This window comes from Macaca fascicularis, chromosome 8, assembly GCF_037993035.2.
Source record: "Macaca fascicularis isolate 582-1 chromosome 8, T2T-MFA8v1.1".
In the NCBI taxonomy this organism is placed as follows: Eukaryota; Metazoa; Chordata; class Mammalia; order Primates; family Cercopithecidae; genus Macaca; species Macaca fascicularis.
In genome coordinates, this window is record NC_088382.1 from 31666292 (window position 1) to 31693605 (window position 27314).

General features: G+C 38.7%; 1 protein-coding gene across 5 annotated transcripts in view; it reads left to right on the plus strand.

Moving 5' to 3' along the window:
* Positions 1–3098: 3098 nt before the first annotated feature.
* Positions 3099–27314, plus strand: part of FZD3 (frizzled class receptor 3) — a 72638-nt gene continuing 48422 nt past the window's right edge. For 3 of the 5 annotated variants that reach the window (XM_005562951.5, XM_074000580.1, XM_065519027.2), the window contains exons 1-2: positions 3099–3229; positions 11803–12332. In XM_005562951.5, coding sequence (XP_005563008.1) covers positions 12144–12332 — 189 coding nt within the window. In that variant the 5' untranslated portion in view covers positions 3099–3229; positions 11803–12143. Of the gene's footprint in view, positions 3230–8805; positions 8850–11802; positions 12333–27314 lie in introns of those variants that run through there. The other 2 variants (XM_074000578.1, XM_065519026.2) reach the window with 2 other exon arrangements.

Below are 27314 nucleotides of genomic sequence, written 5' to 3' on the forward strand. Positions count from 1 at the left end.
CAAAACAAAACAACAGCAAAAAAGACTTTCCTCACTATCTTTGTTTCCCAAAACCAATAAGAAGGCATTCTCCGACTTAAATGTACAAACCCTGTGTTTCTGTTGTGTTTTATAGTTTTTATTTTTATTTTTTAGGGGACGGAGTTTTGCTCTTATTGCCCAGGCTGGAGTGCATTGGTGCGATCCCAGGTCACTGCAACCTCTGCCTTTCAGGTTCAAGCGATTCTCCTGCCTCAGCCTCCTGAGTAGCTGGGATTACAACCATTTGCCACCATGCCCGGCTATTTTTTTTTTGTATTTTTAGGGGAGACAGGGTTTCACCATGTTGGCCAGGCTGGTTTCAAACTCCTGACCTCAGGTGATCTGCCCGTCTTGGCCTCCCAAAGTGCTGGGATTACAGGAGTGAGCCACTGTGCCTGACCCGTTTTATAGTTTTTAAATAGGCAGCATTTGTGTATCTCCAGCTTGAAAAGAAAAAGTGAAGCTCATAGAAGTTGTTGCTTTCCTTAGATTAAAATGGATCAGTAAGTGGCCAAACTGAAATTAGAACCTACGTTGTTTGAATTCCAGCCTAGGGATTTTTTCCACATGACCAGGTTGTACCTAAATGAATAAACAAAGCCTTGGGGAAAGGGGCGGTGAGGGGGTGGCCTGGGGGAGGTACTTAGATGCAATACTAAATTATCATGTATTACCAGTTAGCTTTTATGGTTTCAAAACGGGTTCATCCAGAAAGAGACCAGTTTTAACAATGTCGGGAGTGCTGTGTCTCTCTATGAAGTTCCCGCTCATTAAAGACTTCGTATTTGTGGTTACAACATGGAATGAAAGAGAGATGGGATCATAGAGAGCATCTCCTTTAGCCCTGTTGGATTTGAATATTTTCATTCCTGAAAAGAAGATCTCTTTCTTCTTGCCTCTCAACCAACACCTTCTGGGCCTCTTGTTGTCCTGCACCTCATCATCAGACTACTGTCCTCCCAAAAGAACCTGAGCCACACCGTCCACACTGTCTGTGTTCACAGTGAGTTCTCAATGTCTGACACTGCAACATTACTTTTTATTTATTTATTTATTTATTTTTAAGAGACAGAGATGGCTTTGTTGCCCAGGCCGCAGTGTAGTGGCACAACCATAGCTCACTACAGCTTTGAACTACTGGGCTCAAGCAATCTTCCCAGGCTAATTTTTAAATTTTTATTTTTGTAAAGACAGGATCTTGCTATGTTCCCCAGGCTGGTCTCCAACTCCGGGCTCAAGCGATCCTCTCTCCTCGGCTTCCCAAAATGCTGGGATTATAGGCCTGAACCACCTCACTCAGCCCCAAATATTAATTACTTTTAAGGGGGACATTTCGAACATAAAGAAAAGTTTGGACACTTTCATAAGAAACACCCTTGATTCTCCACGGAGATTTAAAAAAAATGTTACATTTGTGTGTATTTCACAGATACAGGAGAAGCTTCTTTTGTCTCATTCCCAGGTCTCATTCCCTTCCCTGCCTGCCTAGAGGCAGTCATTGTCACGAAATTGGTGTGCAGCCTTTCTGTCCATTTTTATGCTTTTATTATATGTATGTTTGCCCTCATAGACATTGTATAGTATTGCTAGTTTTTTTTTTTTCTAAAGAGGCATAATCACTTATATATCTTGTGTCCCCCCCCACCCCACTCAATGTTCTTTTTCTGAGATTTAGTCATGCTGATACAGTCGTGATCATTTCTACGTCATTTCCACCTCCCAATGTTGAGCTATGATGTGTCCCATTCCTGACAGTCTTTACAGGATGGTGGCTAAATTGAATAAAAATGCACCTCGCACAGCATCTCCGGAGGTTCCCCAGCTACAAGGGATCTGATACACACAGATTTCCCCCACACTATCTGCCCCCTCACTCACTCTCCACAGAGGCACCGCTGGCTCCAGAGGATACACCGCCCTGCCTAGAATCAACCTAAGAATCAATATTATTTTAAACATTGTTTACTGCATAAGTATTTACTTATTAGAGAAACTGAAACTGTCATTTCAGATCTCATTTATCATGCCTGTTCACACAGCTCACCTTCTGATGTGAAACACTAGGTCTAAGTTCAATACTCTTAAACATTTACTTAACACGTATCAAGCGCCTTTCTAAAAATAATTGTAAAACACACACAACGTAAACGCACCATTGTAACCATATTTTAAGTGTACAATTCTAATAGTGCTAAGTCCATTCACATTGTTCAATTTCTTTAAGTTCTATGTGCTACCGAATGAACAAAATGATGCCCATGCAATCTAGGTTCACGAGGAACAAAAAAAGAAGAGAAAGAAACGGTTAAACGGTGCAGTGAAAAGAAAAACAGCCCTTTTCTTTTCATCCCAACAACAGGTTGGGATGAATCCAGGCCCTGTTGTTAAAACGCTGCATGGCTTTAGGTAAATCATCTAACCTTTTGGGGCGATCTTTTCCTCGTCTGAAAAATGAGAGGTTCAATTTAGACGATCTTTAAGAATTCTTTCAGCTTTAAAGCCAATTATGTAGAAAAGGAGAGGAGAAACATTTCCTAAGGAGCAAAAATTGGGGCGCGCACCAGTAACGACCAGCTCCACCTGTTTCCAAAGGTCTTGGCCAAGAGGCTATGAACTATCCCGGGCGAGTAGCCTGTCTGCCATGCTGTTTCGCGTGGAGCTCTGTAGCAGGCCAGAGCTCCTGCACCCCATTCCACCCTCAGCATCCGGGCATCTGCCTCTTGAGCACCCCAAATCCCCAGGTCCGGAGGTCGGCACCTCTGGTTCTCAGACCAGGTGTAGGTGGTCCTGCAATCACACCTCCGCGCTCGCGTGTTATCAGGGGAGGGAGTGCATTGCCAGGAGGCCCCCGAGTGCATCTCGGATTAGCGCCTCCGGGGCTGGGAACCAGCACGCCGGAGCAGGGCAGCTCCAGACGTCAATCAGGGCGAGAGGCAGAGAACAACGAGACACGCCAGGCCAGCCCGGTATGCCCAGGCTCCGGCAGGGAGCTTTCGGCCGAGCGTGCTCAGTGCGCCTGCCCCGTGCGTGCGCGCGCGCTCGTGCGCTCGCTCCCCGGGCCGCGCGCCCTGGCGCTCGCGAAAGCTCGCTGTCGCTGGGAGGCGCGCGCCGGCGGTCCTCCGCCGCTCCGGGTACCTGAGGGACGCGCGGCCGCCCTCGGCTGGCGGTGCAGCCCCCACCGCTTTGGAGCCAGACGCCGGGGTCTGAGGTGAGCCCCCCGAAGCGTGTGGGCCCCTGGGCCGGGGCAGCGGGAGAGGGAGCGGCGAGTGTGGAGCCCGCGGACGCGCCGCGCGGCTGCCTGCTGCTCCGCCTCAGCCCGCGCCGAGGAGCCAGCAGCAGCCCGGCGCCTCCTCCTTAGGGATCGTTCCTCTCGTCGCGGCCACAACAAAAGCCTTGGGCACCGGGCTGTGGCGGACGGCGGAGCGGGGGCCTGGGCCCGCGGTGGCGGCAGGGGGCCTCGGGGACGCCTAGTTTGGGGCTGAGGGCTGACGGGGGAGCTGCCCCTGGAGACGGTTAACCCTGTCCGCCCTGAGCCCGCGCTCGGCAACCTGTGCGAGTGTGGACCGCAGTTCTTTCGCCTCCACCCCGGCCCAGACCCTGCGCGGCTGGGAGAGGGGCCTGGCTGGGAGAGGGGCCTGGCCGGAGCCGGCGGCAGCGCGGGGCGCCGGGGGGCGTGGGCGGAGGACAATGCGCCGGTGGCTCCCTGCAGCCCGAAGCGCGCGCCGCCAGGCTCCCAGCCCCGGCTCGGGTCAGCTTCGGGCCCACCTTTGCCTGCCCACGCCTGAAAGTTTCCCCGCCGGTCCGTCAGTTTGCAAAATCCTTGCTCCCTTCCGCGAGCTTCCCCCGGCTGCCTCCTCCGCGGGCTATGGGTTTGCCGTGGGGTGGCCACTGCTCGATGCCCGAGGGTCCGCATCTGAAATCAAGCTGTTGTGAAATAGCCTGCAAGGTTATGGAGCCTTATGTCCTTTCAAGACATGTAAACATTTTCCTAGAGGTGTTTTACATCCTAGGAGTCTTGAGTTCGATCCCTCTGTTGTAAGATAAGCCAAGGGGGCTTTTCTTGGCTTTGTTTTTAAGAACAAAAGCACGTGCCATGAATTGAGGCAGAGGAGTAGACTTCAGATTTAGAGAGATCGGCCCCATGAAGGAGGTTCGGCGGTTTGCCCAGTGTAGAATGACTCTTTGAATTTTGGTTCCCGTCTGGATTGAGGGAGATGCAGCGGCAGTACAGCAGAGCAGCCACATCAGTGACTGCTATGGGAAAGTGTTCAGACACAGCTTCATTTTAGAGAAGTAATTCTGATCGGGAATGCTTATTGATGGGAATTGAGTTACTTTGTAAAGCCAGTATGATATGAGCAAGGAAACAAAGACCTGACTACCCCTGGGGATGTTACCTCCTTCCCTCATCCTCCTTTAGTCCTTGGTGGTGTGCTGGTGCCGTTCCTGCATTTTAGTCTGGAAAAGGAATAGAAATCCTTAGTTCTATTATTAAGAAGTGGTTACTCTTGAAGATAATGCTTTCCGTCTTTACTATTAAACAAATCAATACTATTTTTTTCCTCCAGAAAAAAAACCCACAAAGATTAAAAAAAAAAAATCAGAGTCGGAGAGCCTAGGAAAGAGGTGTAAGAGCTTGACTGGGCGGGGCTGGAAGGATAGAGCTGAAGATAAAGTATAACTAAGAGGCAGCCCTTCTACTATACCCCCGTCCCACCCCATTGTTTGAAACTGTTAGGAAAATAAGTAAATTACGGGTAAAGCCTATCATTCTGCCCTCTCTTTCCTCCTATCCTTTTTCCCTCATCCACTACTAAAATTCTGTATCTCCATTTCTCCTAAATCTGTAAAAGCGTCCCATTTATAAAAGGAGAAGAAGGACAATGAGCCGTTTCCTCATCCTAGCTACTCTATGCTTCTGAGCTTTATTTTGTGCTTTGAGCATTCAGGTGGATATTTCTTGGGAGTTCCGTGATTGAGATATTTGAAGTAGAGAGGGCTAAGGGAATTTAATAGCAAAGTGCACATTCTTTCTTTGTATAGAACAAAGTGAAAGCTTTATCACTGGGGAAGGAGAGAGGAGTTTTTTACTCACAATAAGTTGTCTGTTTCCCAGGAAACAGACTTAAATTTCATATTAGTTTGATAGTGAAACTCTAAGATTTTATATTCAAAACTTTTTCTGAGTATGTGAGTTTGTTGATGTTAAGCTGCTGTTGACTTTCTTTTCCTTCAGAGACAGATAGTAGGAAACAATTCGTACCACTTCTTTGAGCGGTTTTGGCCCGAAGTTTTTTTTTTTTTTTTTTCCTATCCCCAGAATTCTACAATTATGCATGATTAAAACTGCAGCTGTGCACAAAAATAAAAAGAACGATTTTGAAAATATGTACTGGATAAATTATTCAGCATAGATTGGAGGAAATTTTGTGGTAGTCTCGAGGAAAGAAATTAGATTTTCAGTAGTGATATTTCTGTAATGCTAGGAACAAGTGAAGTGTAACAGCTTCTTACTGGCTAGGAAAGAGTTTTACCTACTATGTCAAAAAATCAATTTCCTCTTTTTGCTTTCCAGTTCATCATGTTGGGAACTATTGACAGTTCGGTATATTCAAGGAGTGTATTGCACATTAAGTTAGAGATGAATATAACTAGGCTAGTGGACCTGAAAACCAAATCCTGGTCCCCAGATTTTATCTCATTAAAATAATTCCGTAGTCAAAGCATGCAAACCATACAGCCTTGTTAAGGGGGATGGAAAGCAGGGACTTGGTATTAGAGAATTTTTTGATAGCAGATTTAAGAGAAGCTGGGCTGAAATTTCAGCCCATTTTAAAGTCCAGAATCTATCTGTCTCTTAACTTTTCAGTTTTATTTTCAGGTCAATTTTTAAAGATCTTCTGTCTTCTTTAGTCTTAGTAATTAATAATTTCTAAATTGGACTGAACTTTGATGCCTACCATTCATTTAAATTTTGAACCTAGATGGATTTACTTTTCCTCTGTGTGCGTGTGTGTGTGTGTGTGTGTGTTTTAAGCCTTAATCACTTAACACATTGGAAGATTAAGTTATTTGTTGTAATCAGTAGATGATGACAAATGGACTTTAAACATTAGATGAAGTAGGAAAGTTCAGAAAAGAGATTCTCTGAGATTAGTAGGAATCTAGGTCCTGTGAATTAAATATGAAGCTATATAAACTTTCTTGTAGCAACCAGTAGGCAAAGGGCCAAAGACTATATAGACTTTAAGAAAAGGAAAGTACCATTTGAGCAATGAGTGTTCGCTGAGTGTATATTTTGTCTAACAAGACAATAATTTTCTTAAGAGAAGGAACTGTTATTTAGAGATAGTTATTGCTAATCCTTGCAATGCGTTCTTGAAAATGTGTCTGAAAAAAGACAAAGAATATTCCTCCTGTTCCCTCTGTAGGCACTGTGTAACCAGCATTTACTTCTTGAGACAACCTTTAGATGATCTTTCTCAAGTTGAAATGCAAAATGTTACCTGCATTTATCAGGTGTCAAGAAAATGAATTCTCAACAGAACAATGAAATGGAGCCCTATCTGTAGAGAAAGTGTAAATTGGAATAGAGTTGCTGAACATAATCTTTTGTTGCAGAACCCCTTTGACAAACCCTTAGGGCCCACTTTCTCATCATCCTTTCTTCTGGGATTCAGTCTGCTTTCCTCTTCCCAGTTGCCACCTCCTGCATTTCCCACCGAGTTCTTTGGGTCTGATTTTGCAGCCAGCCTGGGAAGATGGTCTTCCAAGATTGGAATCCCTTCCCTTTATTGCTGTCTTTCAGGAGAAATACTTAGTTTATTTTATTTTAAAGACTTTTTGTCATCAAAAGAAACCTGATAAATAATGGTTGGGAAATATAAATTCCTAATGTTGTACATTCATAAAAAATAGAAATGTGTAAACTTTAAAGTATCTAGTCCTTTTTGTTTTCTGATGGAATGTTAACCAAGTAACTTAGTCTGAAATCAGCTTTCCAGATATTCTGTATTGCTCTATGGAGAAGTGAATGTGTCTCTTTTCCCCTACAAAGGGCATGAGCAACTGTTGCATAGCATTCACTTTTTGCAGGGCCCTCACCCCTGAAGCTGCTCACTCCAGTTATGTTAATCTAGTAGGTCCCCCCTTTGTTTTTCCAGTTGATATACTGCAGTTTCTTATAATAAAAAAAGAAGATAATATCAATAAGAACGCCCCAAACAACTCTTAACCTTTATTTAATGACTTGCTACGTTTGGATAGGATCTCTTTGGCCAGAATCTTTACTATGTCCTGCAAATCTGGAACTTCAACTTACAGCTTTTCCATGGATGACCGTACCTTAGGAAAAATGGCATGCTCACATGATTGTGATTAAAGCAGATAATTCATTATGTTATTGAAGACATATTATTTGGAATGTTTATCAAAAGTTTTAATTTTTTATTTTATTTAATTTTTTTGAGACAGGGTCTCACTTTGTCACCCAGGCTGGAGTGCAGTAGTACAGTCTCTGCTCACCGCAACCTCCGCCTCCCACGTTGAAGCAATTCTCGAGCCCTTCCTGAGTAGCTGGGACTACAGGTGAAAGCCAGCTACTTTTTGTATTTTTAGTAGAGACAGGTTTTTGCCATGTTGGCCAGGCTGGTCTCAAACTCCTGGCCTCAAGTGATCGTCCCGCCTTCGTCTCCCAAAATGCTTGGATTACAGGCATGAGCCGCTGTGCCCAGCCAGGAATGTTTATCAAAAGTTTTTAAGTTGTGCATACCATTTGATTCAGTTGATTGGTTATCTGATTTTTTTAGTATTGAAAATCAGATTTTGACTCTTACTATATTGATCATCACTGATTTGCTTTTCTTACTAGGTACGGTAGAGCAGTAATGTGTTCCTTGGCTTGTTGCTTAATTAGTAGTCAATAAACCAGTCATTTCACTAGTAGTTTTTCTTGTCAGCTAGTCAGCACACATTTATAGATTGAGCAGAGTTAATTACTTCATACACAAAATAATGCATGATAGGTTCTTTAACAAAATTCCGTAAAGCATTTAATATTTTATTTTTAAACAATCGAAATAGTTTTACTATATTACATGTACATATATTTTTTCTGACAAAATGAGCTATATACATATACTGTTTTGTAAACTGCTTTTAAATTTTATTTTTTATTTATTGTTACTATCTTACCATATCCACAAATACAGGTTTATGCTCATCATTTTTAGTAACTATATAATATTCCATCATGTGTTTATACCATAATTTATGTAACCAGTTTCTTATTGGTAGATGTTCAGGTTGTTTCCAGCTTTTATACACTAATATTTTGGTTGTGCATCATGTGTACTTATGTGTTTACTTAGAATAAATTATAAGATAGATTTGCTGGATGAAATTGTGTACATTTTAAGGGCTTTTGATGTAAGTAGCCCCCCCCTTTTTTTTTAAAGTACCAACTAGTTTACTATTAGCATTTGAAAATGTTGAAATGTTGAAGGTGTTCTTTACCCTGTAGTTCCACCCTTTACTATGTTCTATCATTATTGTTTTTTCCCATCTGATTGGCAAAAATCTTATCTCACATTTGCATTTTTTATTAGTGAAGTTGAATATCTTTTCATATGTTTCTTGGCTACTTGTCTTTCTTTTGTAAATTTATGTCTTTTGCTTATGTTTCTATTAAAATGTTATCCCCTATCTGCTTTTATTTTTAAAATTCATTTTATGTATATAATTATATAAATGATACCTTTATTCTTTTTAATTATTCTGTTCTAGGATAGCATTTCTCAAGACCTGACATGGAGCACTTGTAACCTGAGGTAATCATTAGAATGCATATCATTCTCCAGGATTCAGATTTCTGGGAGAATCCATGAATCTGCTACACTTTAAGATTAGAGAACTGCTATTTTGGGGGAAATGAAAATTCTTTAACACCTGTACTTTGCCTGTTTTCTTTTTGTCTCACTGAATTCCACTGCTGTTTTTTCCCTTCTTTAATAATCATAAACTACAGTCTTTCTGTATCAAGATTATTGTCCTTTCACAGCTGAACAGTAGATTTTACAAAAGCATCTTGGTACATGGTAATGTGAATGTCATAGTACATAAGGAAGCACTTTTATAAGAAGGTGGGATACTTTACTTGCAAGTGAGGCAAAAGGAATAAAAGAGGAAACCAGGTAAAATAGATGGAGTAGGCAGAATGTAGGGGGACATATCAGCTAGTTTTAAAAGCTGAATGAGAGGCCGGGCGCGGTGGCTCAAGCCTGTAATCCCAGCACTTTGGGAGGCCGAGACCATCCTGGCTAACACGGTGAAACTCCGTCTCTACTAAAAAATACAAAAAACTAGCCGGGCGAGGTGGCGGGCGCCTGTAGTCCCAGCTACTCGGGAGGCTGAGGCAGGAGAATGGCGGGAACCCGGGAGGTGGAGCTTGCAGTGAGCTGAGATCCGGCCACTGCACTCCAGCCCCGGCGACAGAGCGAGACTCAGTCTCAAAAAAAAAAAAAAAAAAAAACTGAATGAGATATTGCTCAGTTTCTTCCTCAGGTTTTATGTGGTAGTATTCTTTGAACCATTGATTTGAAACCCCTACCTGCTTGAAAAATAGATTAGTTTAAATGAAATTTTTGAAATTCTTGGTGTTACTATATACATATTCAATAGGGAGTAATGTTCCCTTTAATTTTTTTTTAGTTGCAGGCAGATGAATATGCTGCATAAGCAATAAACAACAAAGACTGAACTTACATGGATGTTTTAATACTACAATCAAATAAAACTTTCAACAGTTATTTGATGTATTTAATGATATGCATAGTTGTTACTGTGCTGCATGGTAATTAAGATAAATATGTTTTTAACTATGGTTAATATCAGTTTTCTTTTCTTTTTTTTGTGACGGAGTTTCGCTCTTGTTACCCAGGCTGGAGTGCAATGGCGCAATCTCAGCCCACTGCAACTGGAGCCTCCCAGGTTCAAGCAGTTCTCCTACCTCAGCCTCCCGAGTATCTGGGACTACAGGCGCCTGCCACCATGTCCGGCTACTTTTTTGTTTTAATAGAGACGGGGTTTCACTATGTTGGCCAGGCTGGTCTCGAACTCCTGACCTCGTGATCCACCTGCCTCAGCCTCCCAAAGTGCTGGGATTACAGGCATGAGCCACCCCGCCCAGCCCAGTATCAGTTTTCTATAGGCAGACCTCCACATTTGTGGGGAGAAAAAAAATACGGCAGGCCAAGAATCCGTTTCAGAAATTTCTGATGTAGAACATGAGGAGCTTTGGGGCTTTTTGAGCAGGGTTAACCTTAGTTTCCTAATTCTAGGGACCATACACTTTTCCCTTCCGTTAGTCAAGACCATCTGCTAGAGGGAGAAATTGGGAAGATTCAGCCATTGTTTTACTTTCTCCAAATAGTTTTCTGTCTGGTAACTGAAGCTTGGGACATAGAGTTCCCAATCATTGATAGTTAATGCACAAAGGATAGTTTCTTTCCCCGCTTAAGCCAAAGCAGTTCCAGGTCCCACAATCTAAGTTATTATAGGTGCTAGCATTTGAGTTGTCCTGTTAATCTGGGGCTTTGAGAATTTCTGAACCTGAATTTCTCATCTTTTCCCAACCTAGGCTCTCCACAACAAACATAAAACTATCCAATGCATATGAAACAAATTGAAATAAAAGCAAAGTTAACATCGTTACTAAACCAAATCGAAATGTGATAGCTTAGAATATGCCTTTTTCATACCAGACCTGCCTTCCACTCCACCCACACCCTCTCAGAATCACACATAAGTTTGCCCCTGGAGAAGTACATACAAGTTAGAAATTCTAAAGCTCCGTGGAAACAATAACTGGGAATTATTCTTATTTCTGCTGTGACTTTTTAGGGATGATTTCTATTCTCTGTGCAGCATGGCTGTGTGTAATGACCATTCGTTGATGAAATATTTCTTAGTGCTACATCTGTGTTGTTAAATTTTTGTACTATCTAAAATATAATGTAATACTGTGAAAATTTCCTAGTATTTTAGAACCTTCTATATGTCAGTTCAGTATTGGTTGATAGAGGTAGCATTTGTATAAACTAATTCAGTGATTAAAATGTCTAATGTTTAATACTGCTTTACCATTTATAAAGTACCTTTGCGTTCCTTGTCTTAATGATTCACTCATATCATCCCTGTGAGCGAGGTGGTATTGGAGTCATTTTCAAGAAGAAAAATTCTGGGTACATAGAAGTTAAGTGGTATGTTTACATTCACACAGCTAGCAAGAGACTTGAATCTGTATCTTTTGACTTATTTTTCAGACCACTTTCACAGATGTCTTCTGCTACGTCAGTTAATGCAAAAATATACTGTTAAAGATTAAAACACATACAATTTTAAGTTCAATAATTCAGGTTATAAGCATAATATTTATATTTTAAATAAAATTCAAGACAATAGCATAAGAATTTTTCAAAATGAATCAATTATATATTGTGACTGATGAAAAATTGCCATTATAGATGAGAAGTTAAACCATGTGTTATATAAGCAACTGAGGGAAGAAATGAAATTTGCATTTAAATGCTGTTTAAGAATCATTTTAGTGTAGCTATAGCATAAATGATAAAGTAGAAAAATTATATCTTTATAAAGTACCCACATATTGTTAACTATTAGGTCAGTGTAATATCTCTCATCAAAGATTATTAATGTCAAGTCCATAATACTTTGAGAGCAAATGACTAATTTCTCCCATTTTTTTAAAATAATACTTTCCAGATATTTCAGTCGAAGGAAGAAATAGCTCTTCTAAGATGGAATCTGTGGTTTGGGAATGTGGTTGATCAACTTGATATGTTGGCCAAATGTGCCCCATGTAATAAAATGAAAAGAAGAGACAAGATGATGTCATTTTCCCATATTGTGAAACCAAAAACAAACGCCTTTTGTGAGACCAAGCTAACAAACCTCTGACGGTGCGAAGAGTATTTAACTGTTTGAAGAACTTAACAGTAAGATATAGAAGAAGTATCTTCGAGCTGAGACCTGCAGGTGTATAAATATCTAAAATACATATTGAGTAGGCCTCATCATCCGAATCTCGTTCAGACCCAGGAAGGATGGCTATGACTTGGATTGTCTTCTCTTTTTGGCCCTTGACTGTGTTCGTGGGGCATATAGGTGGGCACAGTTTGTTTTCTTGTGAACCTATTACCTTGAGGATGTGCCAAGATTTGCCTTATAATACTACCTTCATGCCTAATCTTCTGAATCATTATGACCAACAGACAGCAGCTTTAGCAATGGAGGTAAGACTTGGTCTATTCTTTGATGTATCTTAGTGAGTGACTCTTGTGTTGTCCTATCAGCCAATCTAATGAATGTGTTTGATAAACAACAGGAAAATAATATGCTATTTTAAATTATGTCTTATACATTTAAAAATTTATATGTTTTGCTTCAGACTCTAATAGATTGAAGAATTCACATTTGGTGAATGTAACTGTTATATTTTAGACATTATACTTTTATAAAGAAATTTGAAATACCAGAACATGGGAGATAATAGCCATTCAGAAGTTTAAAATTTAAGAATAACTCCCAAGCAGTGAAAAAGTTTTTGTCAATGCAAATTATCTGTTCTTGATCTCTCAGAATTTTATGAAAGTTTGCTGCCTTATTTGAATTTTTTTAATGGTAATTCTTCAGACAGTTCTTAATTATTTTCATTTAGAAACTATTTCAAATTTACAAACTGTGGACACATTAATTGATATAGTTAATAATAGGTTTAAATAAGGGTATATATATCTATAATGGTTTTAGAATTGAGGACAGGGATATATGTATACCAGATAAGAACTGGGAGGCAGTAAGCAGTGGTGGTATTAAGAATAGACTTTGAGGTAGACAAACCTGAGTTTGAATTCTACATCTACCACTTTCTAACTGTATACTTTGGCCACGTTATATGAACTTTCTCACCACTTTCTCACCGTAGTTTCTTTGCTTGTAACTTAGAGACTTCTGTAAGGTACAAAGTGAAAATCCATGTATAGTACTTGGCACATAGTAAGTACTCTATAAGTGATAGCTTTTACCATTTGTTCATATTCTCATATTAGTGAGGCTACCTAATATAATTTAGAGGGAATGCTTGATACATTAGACTTCAGCCTGTTTCCATAGCGCTTTCAGCAAATGGAAGCCTGTGTTTTAGAATTCTTCATTTTATAGTAAAATCGAAAAACCTAAGTCTGAGAAAATTTGTAAGATTATTATTCATATATTTTGAAATAAGGAGGGCATCTTATATATTCCACATATTTGAAAATGCTGTAGATGTTGAACAAAACATTTTTTGCTTTTCCTCTGAGTACACGAGGTCTAAGTGGTTGAAGAGAGAGATTTGGTATAGGCTATCAGATTAGGATATATAAAAATGGGTATTGGTTTAATACAATAAGTTGGTTCCAGGTGTAGTAGTCTTTGCTATGTATTAAAGCTATTGATTTCTCACAGAAAATTGAATTAGAAACATTTTTATGTCTGATATCATTTTAAATCATAACTCCTTTGGGAAGCAAATGGGTTAATAGTCATAAAGATGCTTGTCCTGACTTGGGTTCAACTTTTGGCTCTGCCATGTAGTAGGTTTAAGACTTTGGACGAGTTACTTAACAAACTCCTGATCTTTGTTTTCTTCATTTGTGAAAAGGCAGTATATGATATACCTTGAAGGGCTGTTGGGATTAAATAAGAGATTTATAAAGTAGCTAGCACAATGCATCATACACAATAGGTGATTTGCAAATATTAATTCTATTCCAAATTCCATTTCTAAATCATCTAAAGGGAAGTACTAGAAACACCACATATTTGCTCCAGTGAATTTGCATCCCTCCTTGTAGGTTCATGGGGCATTCATTCATAGTGATAGCGTGATAGGCCCTCTCTGCCTTCTCAAATATACACAGGTAGTCTAGATATTTCAGTGACAATGGGGTTGCCTCTGTTTGAATTTCAGACATTCTAGGGAGAGCACCTAAGTGAGTAATAGTTTCTAAGAGAAGGTTCTAATGACTTGAAGTAATGTTGGGAATAGTTGCGTATTGCATGGTTATCATATCAGGACAGTGATGCCACTGGCTGAAAGAATAATCAAACACAGTTTGAGAGTGTAACATTTCTTTAATAGCAAATGACGTGGAAATTCAGCAGACAACACAGCCTGTTCAGTGCTGCTGATGACTCTCTCCACCTCCATCCCTCTACTGATCCAGGAACCAGCTTAGCAGGCACAAGTAATTGGAGCAAACCCAGCACATTCTTGAGTGTTTGCTGTGAGACTGGATGAATTCAAAGACAGTTTCCTAGGTGTAGCATCTTTCAGCAGGCCCCAGGCTTTAAGCCTGCCTAGAGTCCATTCCTTTTTTCTTTTTTTGTGGGTTTTTTTTTTTTTTTTTTTTTTGAGACATGTTCTCACTCTGTGGCCCACAGTGGAGTGCTATTGTGCAGTCATGGCTCACCACAGCCTCAACCTCCCAGGCTCTGGTGATCCTCCTGCCTCAGCCTCCCAAGTAGCTGGGACTACAGGTGTGTGCCACCACCCCTGGCTAATTTTTTTGTATTTTTTTTAGAGACAAGGTTTTGCCATGTTGCCCAGGCTGGTCTTGAACTCCTGGGCTGAAGCGATCCACTTGCTTGGGCCTGCCAAAGTGCTCGAGTATAGGTGTGAGCCACTGCGCCTGGTTGGAGTCCATTCCTTTACTGTTTTGTGAGTTAAAATGAGTGCCTGGAACACAATGGTATGTGGGCAGTAAGCTAGATTAGCCACAAAGAGGGGAACAGAATCTGGGTTACTTTAAATTTTATTCACAATCAAGTTGGATTTCTTACATCGTGTCTGCAGGGTTCATACTCTGTACTTTTATTGAGATTGGGACATGTTTAGATGGGTAAGTGTCAATCCATTAAGTTAGAAAAGAAGATTCTTGCTAATATGTTTATTTCTTTATTTCTGCCTTCCAAAACATGCACATCGATATACAAACATACATGCTACATTCTTCTAAGTTGTTAACTTGATGTTCTCTTTTCCCCCTGGGTATGAGTAGCTTTTGATAGGAAAAAAAATTCTCACTTCTGAGCCTTCCAAACCATTTTGAGCTGTCCAAATTGCTAAGTAAAGTTTTGGGAACTGTTCAGCATGGCGCAATAATCAACAAATGTCAGTAGCAATCTTTACTGAGCCCCCTATTATCAGGTATTTATGACTCTAGTGGTAATAAAAGAGATCTGGGCAGGCTTTTCCTCATACTGAATAGTTGAACCAAATTGGCTAGGATGGGAACAGATTAGTGTAAGAAGCACTAGAATAGGGATAGAAGACTTGTATTCTGTCACTAACTAGGTTTGAGACCTCTTTGTGTTGATTTCCAATAGGAAGTAAATTTTTTCTCCTGCCATTTTATAGGGTTATTGTTAAGATCAAGTGAGATAAGTGGCATTTATGTTAAAGAATTTTGAAAAGTTAAAGTGCTGTGTGAATACAGAGCATTATTCTTTGTTGCCTGTCACCCTGTTTTTAAATTTCAGTTAGTGTGTAGAACGAGCAATCTTTAATCTCTTTGGGAGGCTGATTGCTTGCCCCTCCCCACCCCGTATATAGAGGAAAGTAGGCCTTTCTATAGGATAATCAGAGGAAAAATTCCTGGGATGGTTTGTGTTTGCCTCCATTTCCTGTTTTCCTTTGTCATTCTCATTAAAGATATTTTTATGATTTAAGGTTTTCTTATAATGGGAGCATGGGAATCTGGCAATGAAATAATCCTAGTAGGAACACAGAGCTTAAAAGCCTGAACATCCTGTATCTTTTATGGTTCATTAAGAACCAAGTATGTTTGAACCAGTCTCCCAGTTATCCAAACTCAAATTTGAGCTTTTTACTAAAAAACTTTATTATGGTAATGTTCAGTATATACAAATAGAATAATATAATGAAATGCCATGTATCCAGCATCCAGCCTTAAACATTACCAACTCGTAGCTAGTCTTGTTTCATTATCACTGCACGCCCTTCTGGGTCACCTTGAAGCAAATCCCAAATATCAAAATTTAATCCACAAATATTTTGGTATATATCTCTGAAAAGTAAGGTCTCTGAAAATACATGAACACAATACCTTGATTTCTTTATCAGTGTCAAGTATCAAATTAATGTTCAAATTACTCTTGCATATTCCACAATTTTTTTTTCATATTGGCTTTTTCTAATTAGGGTTCATACATTGCATCCAATTGATGTCTCTTAAGTCTGTTTTAATTTATAGGTTTTCCTTTCCTGTTCCCCTTTTTTCTTGTAATATATTTGTCTTATAGAGTTTCCCATAGTCTTTATTTTGCTGATTGCATCCCTGTGGTGGTGTTTACCATGTCTCTGTCTCATTTATTTTTGTAAACAGGCACTGTAGAAGCTTGATTTGACACCAGTTTGGTTTTTTATTGTTGTTTTGGAAGGAATACTTCATAGGTAGCTAACATACTCCTGCCAAGAGCACATAATATTAAGTTATTACTCTTTTTGTAAATGTTAGCAGCCATTGATGATTTCCTAGACCAATAGTTTTGTTAGGGGTTTGCAACATGTGATATTCTAATTGTTACCCTTTCTTCATTTCTTAGCTGGAATATTTGGAAGCTTCTCATTGACTGTTGGATTACTTTCTTGTACAGTTTATATAAGAAAGATAGGATAAGTGCTTCCACGTTCCCCCTTTATTAGTTTTTAGAATAATTAGTTGATTCCCAACCATCCATCCAAGGTGACCAGTGAGGGTTCTTTTTTTTTTTTTTTTTTTTTTTGGTTTAAGTCTCATTGTGAACTCAAGGTTGTTTTTTTTGTCTTTTTGTTTTTTTTTTAAACATATTTGATGTTTTAAATCTATCACAGTGATTATTGAGGCTCAGAATATTCCATGTTTGGTAGTGGGAGCCTCTACATGGTAGCTCCTGAGTGTTTTATTTTTGAGACAAGGTCTTGCTCTGTCACCCAGGCTGGAGTGCAGTGGAGCAATCATAGCTCGCTGTAGCCTCAAGCTCCTAAGCTCAAACAATCCCCCTACCTCAGCCTCCAAAGTAGGGACTACAGGTACATGCCATCATGCTGGCTAATTTTAAAGAACTTTTTTTTTTTTTTTTGTAGAGACAAGGTCTCACTATGTTGCCCAGGCTGGTCTTGAACTCTAAGCCTCAAGCTATCCTCCTGCCTTGGCTTCCCAAAGCATTGGGATTACAGGCATGAGCCACTGCACCTAGCCCTCCTTAGTGTTTTTGACACCACCCTAATGATATTTAATAGTTTCTTTTCTTTCTGGTGTGATTCAAGCTCACTTCATAAAATTCCGCATCAAACCCTGAATCATCAATTTCTCTAGGAAGCACTGGTTCCTTTTATTTTGGAAATGATAGAATTAAGAGATCACTGTCTGGGTGCTAAGTCTGTTGATACGAAGTCATTTTTAGGCCTTTTTCATGAACACAGCTAGGGAATACTTTTTTTTTAAGAGAAAGTCAATCGTAAGTTTATACTGATACTTGCAATTCAAGTAATATTGCAGGATGTTGTTTTGTTTTTGAGACAGGGTCTTGCTCTGTCACCCAGGTTGAAGTGTAGTGGCACAATCACGGCTCACTGCAGTCCTAATCTCCCAGGCTCAATTAATCCTCCTACCTCAGCCTCCTGAGTAGCTGGGACTACAGGTGCATGCCACCATGCCTGGCTAATTTTTGTGTTTTTTGTTTGTTTGTTTGTTTGTTTGTAAAGACAGGGTTCACCATGTTGCCAAGTCTGGTGTCGAACTTTTGTTCTCAAGCTATCCACCAGCCGTGGCCTCCCAAAGTGCTGGAATTACAGATGTGAACCACCATGCCTGGCTATGGATTTTATTTAGCATCTTTAAATTCATTTTTGTTTCTCTATTCTCTTATCCTCAAGTTTATTATACACATACATTATAGATTTTCAGAATAATATTAGTAATATTATTACTAACAATGATTACAGCAAGCAGTTTAAGATTTCTTTATACTTCTTTTTGTCCTTTAGGGACAAAGATTTCTTTTTTTTTTCTTTTTTTTTTTTTTTTGAGACGGAGTCTCGCTTTGTCGACCAGGCTGGAGTGCAGTGGCCGGATCTCAGCTTACTGCAAGTTCCGCCCCCCGGGTTCACGCTGTTGTCCTCCCTCAGCCTCCCAAGTAGCTGGGACTACAGGCGCCCGCCACCTCGCCCGGCTAGTTTTTTGTATTTTTTAGTAGAGACGGGGTTTCACTGTCTTAGCCAGGATGGTCTCGATCTCCAGACCTGGTGATCCGCCCATCTCGGCCTCCCAAAGTGCTGGGATTACAAGCTTGAGCCACCGCGCCCGGCCGTGGGACAAAGATTTCTTTATACTTTTTGTTCTTTAGGGATGTATATCAGCAAGGATGTACAGTGAAATTATTGTGTTTTAAGTCACTGAAATATTTTTTCTTCATGTGGTTAAACACAATACACAGGTTCATATGTGTTACTTTGATTTTGAGGAATGACATTTATTTTGTAATTATACTTCAAGGTACATTCAGAGAAGTCTAGTTTCTATCCCTCTCTCACCTCTATCTTTCTTTTTCCTTTCACCTAAAGGTAGCCATTTTTAAAAAGTTTTTATCCTTCCATTTAAAAACCTTAAATATAACACTTATATAAAATATTTATTTAATATATATCTATATATATTCTTTCACCTTTTTTGATACAGTTATACTGTTTTTTTCCCTACATTACTTTTTTTTCCACTTAATATATTTCGGATATTTCATAGTAGCATTTATAGATGTTCCTCATTTTAAAATTTTAAAAAATTGTGGTAAGATATACATAATACAGTTATGTAACATAATTACAATTCCATCTCCAGAGTTTTCTCTTCTTCCAAAACTGAAAATCTACACTCATTAAATAACAAATCGGTCCCCATTTTTTCTTCTTCCTAGTCTCTGGCAACTACCGTTTTACTTTCTTTGCCTCTGGTATTTTGTATAAGAAGAATCACACAGTATTTGCCCTTTTGTGACTGGCTTATTTCATTGAGCATAACATCCTCAAGGTTCATCGATGTATCATGTGTTGGAATTTTCTTCTTTTTTTAAGGCTGAATAATATTCCATTGTAGGTATATAACATGTTTGGCTTATCCATTTATCCATCAGTGGACCCTTCGGTTGTTTCTACCATTGGAGTATTGTGAATAGTGTTGCTATGAACATAAATGTACAATCTGAGTTCCTGCTTTAAATTATTTGGGGTTTGTAGTCAAAAGTGGAATTGCTGGGTCGTATGTTAATTCCATGTTTAATTTTTCGAGGAACTGTCAAAATGTTTTCCATATGGTGGCACCATTTTACATTTCCACCAGTAATACACAAGATTCCAGTTTCTCCACATCTTGGCTAACACTGGGTATTTTCTGTTTTTTTGTTTTGTTTTGTTTTGTTTAATAGCTGTCTTCATAAGTATGACATGATCTTTATTTTTTTATAGTTAAATTTTACTCCATTGGGTTGGATATACAGTATTATTCGTTCAATTCCTGTTGATGGACACAGGAAACAACTGTGTTTCTGGTCTTTTACTGTTACATAATCTTACAAGTGTGTTTTCACATTTTGACTAGTGTATTTTTGGGATAGGTTCCTAGAAGTATAAATGTATGTGTTACTTTCGTTAATATTGCCACACCTCTTTATAGGGGTTGTACCATTTTGCGTTCCCACTAATAATGTGTGAGAGTATCTGTTTCTTCACAGCTTTACCAAAATAATATGTTGTCATGTTTATTTGTTTTAAACCAGTATGATAGGTGGGAAATGTTGTCTTAATGATTTTCATCACCTACTTTACAGAGACAGAAACACCTTCATAATTATTGATACATGAGGGTTCTTAATACCGACAAGAGTATGAAATTCAGAGACAAAGCAGTTCAAGCCCAAGTTTTGCTACTTATCAACTGCGGACAGTAACAATATAATATCCATGTGCCATCATTAGAATGAAATTGGTTATGAGGATCAAACTATGTGAAAATTGCTTTTTAAAATAACAGTGGGCCAGGCACGGTGGCTCAGGCCTATAATCTGAGGACTTTGGGAGGCCGAGACGGGCGGATCACCTGAGGTCAGGAGTTGGAGACCAACCTGACCAATATGGTGAAACCCCATCTCTACTAAAAATACAAAAATTCGCCGGGCGTGGTGGTGGGCACCTGTAGTCCCAGCTACTTGGGAGGCTGAGACAGGGGAATTGCTTGAACCTGGGAGGCACAGGTTGCAGTGAGTAGAGATCATGCCACTGCACTCCAGCCTGGGCGGCAGAGCAAGACTCCATCTCAAAAATAAATAAATAAATAAATAAAATAACACTGGCAAGGAGCGGTGGCTCACGTCTGTAATCCCAACACTTTGGGAGTCTGAGGTGGGCGGATCACCTGAGGTCAGGAGTTTGAGACCAGCCTGACCAACATGGGGAAACCCCATCTGTACTAAAAATGCAAAAATTGGCCGGGCACAGTGGATCTACGCCTGTAATCCCAGCACTTTGGGAGGCCGAGGCGGGCAGATCACGAGGTCAAGAAATCAAGACCAGCCTGGCCAACATGGTGAAACCCTGTCTCTACTAAATATACAAAAATTAGCTGGGCATGGTGGTACGTGCCTGTAGTCCCCGCTACTTGGGAGGCTGAGGCAGGAGAATAGCTTAAACCTGGGAGGCGAAGGTTGCAGTGAGCCGATATCTCGCCACTGCACTCCAGCCTAGCGACAGAGCAAGACTCTGTCTCAAAAAAACAAAAAAAAAAAAAACAAAAACCGGGCGTGGTGGTGTGCTCCTGTAATCCCAGTTACTTGGTAGGCTGAGGCAGGAGAATTGCTTAACCTAGGAGGCGGAGGTTGCAGGGAGTGGAGATTGTGCCACTGTACTCCATCCAGTCTGGGTAACAGAGTGAGACTCCATCTCACACACACACAAAATAAAACATCAGTGCCAATCCTTGCCTAGAGGATCAAATCCAAAGCATAATAGACATTCACAAATTGGCTTCTACTTATTTAGCATTCCTTAAGTCTATCAAGTCTGTAAATGCTATCTCTGCTTGGAAGGCTTTTGTAGTATCCCATTTGGTAATGTCTTAATTTTCAAGGCCTGGTGTGGCTGTTATTTCCTTGTGAAACCTGGGATGCCTAGAAGTTAGTGACTCTCTCCTCCATACTCACCAGTGTGTTTTATATGTACTTCTTTTTGTGTGTATATTATTATATTGGAATTGTTTACATTTTTATTCCTTCTACTAGAATTAACCCCTTGAAAGTAGAGTTTGTCTTTATTCATCTTTGTATGCCTAGTACCCGACACAGAACCTCACACATAGTAACTGCTAAATAAATGTTTGAATTAATTCATGAACTTTATAAATCCTAAATCCCTTAGAGGTGGCAGTAGTAATTGATTACGGTTTAGTGCTATACCTAAGCTCTTAATTTCCTAGGGTTATAAATAATTCTGTGGTTGGTGGAGATGGTGATGGTAATTCCAGTACCAAGGTTGCCATATACTTTTGAATACTAGTATTTTACTTTTCTTTTTTTCTTTTTCTTTTTTTGGGGGGCCAGGGTGTCAAAGTGACTTGAATCCTTCAACATTATGTGTTTCTACTTATAAGTGGTGTAATTAAGCAAAGAAAGCAACACAACTTTCTCATCTCTAGGCCTTTCATGTTTCTTCTGCATGCATATTCTCCATCTTTGCTTATCAAAATTCTGTTGTACTTGATCCATTGTTAGGTTGAAAAAAGAAAGTAAGGTAGATAGCAAAACATTAGTATGGTATCATCCTGGTTTGGTTGAAAAACATATATGCATGTTCATTCAGAGTGAGTGAGCTGGTGGGATTTTCACCAGGACCAACAGTGGTTGTTCCTGAATTAGTAGTTTGTGTTTTTTATGTTCTTCTTCTTCTTTTTTTTTTTTTTTAATTATACTTTAAGTTCTAGGGTACATGTACATTTTCTGGTTTTCCTGTAAGGAACACATTATGCTTTTAAAATAGTAAAACTAGCAAATTTTATTTTTAAAAACTTTCAACTGTCCTTTTTTGCTTAGCTCCTGGTGCAGGGTCTAAGATTTAGTATTTATTAAATATATTTTGATTGGATAAGTACAATATAGGGAAGAACTTGGTAAATACTGCAAAAAAGCAAAGTGCTAAGGGGATTCAAAGAGAGAATGGTCGTACGTGGAAGGAGTCATGGAAGGCTTCAAATCGCAGATGATATTTAAATGAACCTTGAAAGACAGATTTTTTTTACTGTAGTTTTTATTTTAAGAGAATAGTATAATGTTACCCCCATATAACAATAATTATTAACATTTCATGGATAGGGTTTTTAGAAAATGAAACTTCTTTTATTACATTTGTAGAATTCATGGTGTTAATCTTTAGAATATGTGCGTTATCAAACAGATTTACTTTCTTTATTATTTTTTGTTAAGGTTAATATTAATAGGTGGTTTTCCCTAAACAAACATCTAGCAAAGTGGCCTGAGAAGCCTGGTGTGACGAGAAACCAGCCAGGAATTAAACTTCCAAATTCAAAAAGGTACATACAAGTAGTAAATTGCATTTGGTCATTTCAGACTTTAGGACAAAAAATAGCAGCTTCTGAAATTTTTGATTGATTTTCTTGTGTGACAAATCACTATAAAGTGATTTGTCTTAAATTATTAAATGCATTGAAATTTGGTTTGTAAAGCTTTATCTTTTGAGACTTAATTCAGAACCCGTCCATGATATTGGAAATATTAAAAGTTTACTTCCCATAGGAGAGTCAGATTTATGGACCTCTCTGGGAACTCGGCTTTAACTTATGAAAATACATATTCTTCTCTGATAATGAGAAATTTCTGTAAAAAACTCACTGAGAAAGTATTGGAAGGTATTTAATATGCTATCACAGAACATTTTTAAAAATTAAGATTTGAACAGGAAAATAAATCTATGAGATTAAAGACATTTTTACAAACCTAGAGTTTTTTTTTTTTTAATACAAAATAATTATTAAAGTTTGGACCTTTTCTCATTAGGCATTTTATTGTTACAGAAAGGGGATTTTTAAAAGGTCTCATTTTTAGTCACTTACAGTTATTCTAAAAAGTTGTTTTTGAATAATTTCTCATTCTAAGGGATCTGAAATAGCCATTTTTAAATTTTCAAGACCATTCCACGTTTGGTTTTATATTTAGTGAATTTAGTCATAAAACTCCCAAACCCCATAGGGTACAGTTTCTATGGTTACCAGACCCTTTGTAGAGTGACAAAGGTTGGAATTCTGATTCTCATGAGTCAAATTTTGGCCTTTGACTGGGTCTCCTCTGTACATCCTTGCTAAGCTTGGGCTGTTGCTATGCTTGAAGGCTTGTCAGCAAGCAGGTTCCTATGGTAACAGGAATGGAAATTTGAAAGAAGAAAGAGAATGGTAGCACAAAGACTTGGTTGATTTGAATTTGAACAAAGAATGGAAGGTTCCCTGTAGTGCACCTTTGTTGTAGAAACCAGAAATTTAATTTTAGAAAGTTACTTTCCAGTTTGTAAACTTCCTATACCCTGGTCTTGATTTAGTGAACAAAAGTATTATGGTTTAGGGAAGTACTCAATAAGAATCTTTTAAAATTCAGTTAGCTAAAGTTCCTTTTCTGTACTTCATAGAGCTTTCATAGCGTTTCTTATGTTATCCATTTGTTCTCAGATTTTTGGTGTTCAGGCTACCTCTTTTAATTTTGATTTTGCTGAGGTCAGAAATTGCTAAGGTTAAAATCAGGGCAATTTGCTTATTTGAAAAATGTTAATATTTGTATTTGTTTTTATGTAACAGCTTTATTGAGATATAATGTGAGTACAGTAAACTGCCCTCATGTAAAACATTCAGTTTGATGAGTTTTGACAGATCCTGTGAAACCATCACCACAGTCGAGATACAGAGCAGTTCTATCACCTCAAAAGCTTTCTTGTGCTGCTTTGTAGTCACCCTGCTCTCTACTGCCTGCTCCAAGCAACACTGATCTGCTTTCTTTCATTATGGATTAGTTTCCATTTTCTAGAGTTTTGTATAAATAGAATCATGCAGTATCTACTTTTTTATGTCTGGTTTCTTTCATTCAGCATAATGATTTTGAGATTCATCTGTGTTTTATTTTGTTTTTTTTGAAAACTTCACTTTAAAAACTGTCGCACTTGGCAGTTGAGAACAGGGAATTTAGCAAGGTTCCTCCTTATGCCCACCAAGTAGGCCTGCTACAGCTCTATTAACTTGCACGTTTTCCCCAATCCCTTTCAAGCTATCATTTATTAATTGTGTTCTGTATGCTAACTTTTATCTTTTTACTTATGAGTTATTAAGACCATTTTACAGAAGAGGAAACTGAAGCTTAGAGAGATTTGAATACAACAAATTTGTTAAATGCAAGGGCTCTGGATAAGAATGCCGAGATTTGACTTAATCTTGGGTCTGTCTTTGTAGTTGTGTGATCTTGGAAAAGCTACTTAGTTTTCTATATCTCATTTTCTTCACGTGTATTGTAAAATGAGTTCATAATAATAGTACTTACCTTATAGGATTGTTTTGAAGGTTAAATGAGATAATATGTGTAAGGCATTTTGAACAGTGCTTGTATTAGCATTGGAATGTATCCAAATCACACAGCACCGAAGTGTGTTACCAGTGGCAGCGAATCCATACAGGTCTGCAGCAACCTCAGTTCTTGCCTCCTCAGAAGAAAGAATTCGACTGAGGGGCATAAGGCAGAGTGGGAGACTGAGGCAAGTTTTGGAGTAGGAGTGAAAGTTCAGTAAAAAGCTTTAGGGCAGGAACGAAAGGAAGTAAAGCACACTTGGAAGAAGGCCAAGCGGGTGACTTGAGCGATCAGGTGCGTGGTTTGATTTGACTTACGGTTTTATATGTTGGCATACTTCTGGGTCTTCTCCCCCGAGTCTTCCCTTGGGGTGGGCTCTTTGCATGTGCAGTAACCTGCTAGCACTTGGGAAGGGGCTGCATGTACAGTGTGTTTACTGGAGTTGTATGCATGCTCACCTGACGCATTCTTCCCTTACCCGTCTAGCCTTCCTAGAGGAAGGTCATATACCAGTAAAACGCTGCTATTTTGCCTCTTAGTGAACATGTTTGAGCCCACTCCCTCAGCTCCTGAGATCTTATCGGGAAGCTGCTAATCACCAATTTCAGGTTTTTCTTATCTGTTGGGAGGATGCCTTTCCCTGGCATCAGCTGAAACCAATTATTATTTTAGAGCGGCTTGAACGTCAAATATTTTCTTCCATTCTGTTGGTTGTCTGTTCACTCTCCTGATAGTGTCCTTCAGTACACAAAAGCTTTTATTTTTGTTGAAGTCCAGTTTACCAATTTTTTTCTTTTCAACTTGTGCTTTTGGTGTCATATCTAAGAAACCACTGCTAAATCCAAGGTCATGGAGATTTGCCCCATGTTTTCTTCTATGAGTTTCATAGATTATGCTTTTATACTTAGGCCTTTGATAAAATTTTGAGTTAATTTTTGTATATAAGGTAAGGTAAGAGACTAATGTTATGCTTTTGCATATGGATTTTCTCTTATTCCACTGTCTTTTGTTGAAGAGACTTTTTTCCCATTGAACAGTCTTGGCATCTTTGTTGAAAATGAATTGGCCACACATGTGATGGTTTAATTCTGGACTCCTAATTCTGTCCCATTAAACTATATGTCTGTCCTTATCTAGTACACACTTTTGATTCCTATAATAGCTTTGTGATACGTTTTTAAATTGGAAAATATGAGTACACCAGTTGGTTCTTTTTCAAGATTGTTTTGGCTATTCAGAGTCTCTTGTAATTCCATATGAATTTTAGGACCAGCTTTTCCATTTCTGCAACAACAGAAGGCCATTGGGATTTTTGAAGGGATTACACTGAATCTGTAGGTCTTTTTTGGGAGTATTGCCATCTGAACAACGTTGTCTTCGAAACCATGAACACAGGATGTCTTTCTGTTTATTTAGGTCTTCAGTTTCCGTCAACAATATTTTATAATTTTCTGTCTTATGTGATATTGGACAAATTTATTCCTAAGTATTTATTCTTTTTGATACTCTTTTAAATGGAATAATTTTTTATAATTTTCTTTTCTGTTGGTAGTTTTAAAAATTTTCATTGATCTACTTGGGTTTATATCTACAGTCTTACTATTTGATTTTAATTTGTTCAAACTATTTTGCATCCTTTTTTTCTCTCTTATCTTGCCTTCTTCTTTTTATTGTTTGTTTCCTTCTCTGTTGCTTTGTTAGTTGTGCGTTCTTTTATTGTTTACCCTAAAAATTATGATAGGTACTTTTGACTTATAATATTCTGATAGAAATAATTACTTCGACCATTCCCCCATTAGTGCTCTTCTGACCCTCCACCGTTTCCACTTTACTATAATGCATGTTAATTTTACGTGTATTTTGTATGTATTTTAAGATGATATTATTTTTGTTGGCACAGAGTATTCATTTATATTTTCCCACAGTCATCCCTTTTGTTGCTCTTAATTCATTTTTAATTTTCATCTTAGATCATTTCCCTTCTGTCTAAAGAACTTTCAAGCATTTCTTTTAGTGCAGTTTGCTGATGGCTATTTTTTCCTTTTTTGTCTATCTAAAAGTGTATTTATCTTCATTTGTAAATAATATTTTTACTGGCTAGAGATTATAGGTTTGCAGTTATTTTCTCTCAACTTTTTAAATAAGCCATTCCATTGTTTTCTGGTTTTCTGAAGTCAATTCTGAAAGTTACTGTCACTTCCTTGAAGGTAATGTCCTTTTTCCACTGACCGCCCTTAACATATTTTTCTTTGGTTTTCAACTCTTTAAATAAGATATGCCTAGCTGAGGTTTTCTTGTATTTATCCTTGCGGTTTGGGGAACTTCTCAAATCTGTAGGTGATTGTCTTTAATCAGTTTTGGAAAATCCTTAGCCATCATCTTTGTAGATTTTGCCTCTGCCCCGTTCTTGCTGATCTGTCCTTTTGAGATTGCATTTACATGTGTTAGATCTTTTTTGTGTGTTTTACATGTTTCTTACCCTCTCTTCTGTATTTTTTGGTCTGTGACCTTCTTTCTGTTTGAATATTTTCTTTTGCCTTATTTTCTATTCTGCAAGTCTTATCTTTTGA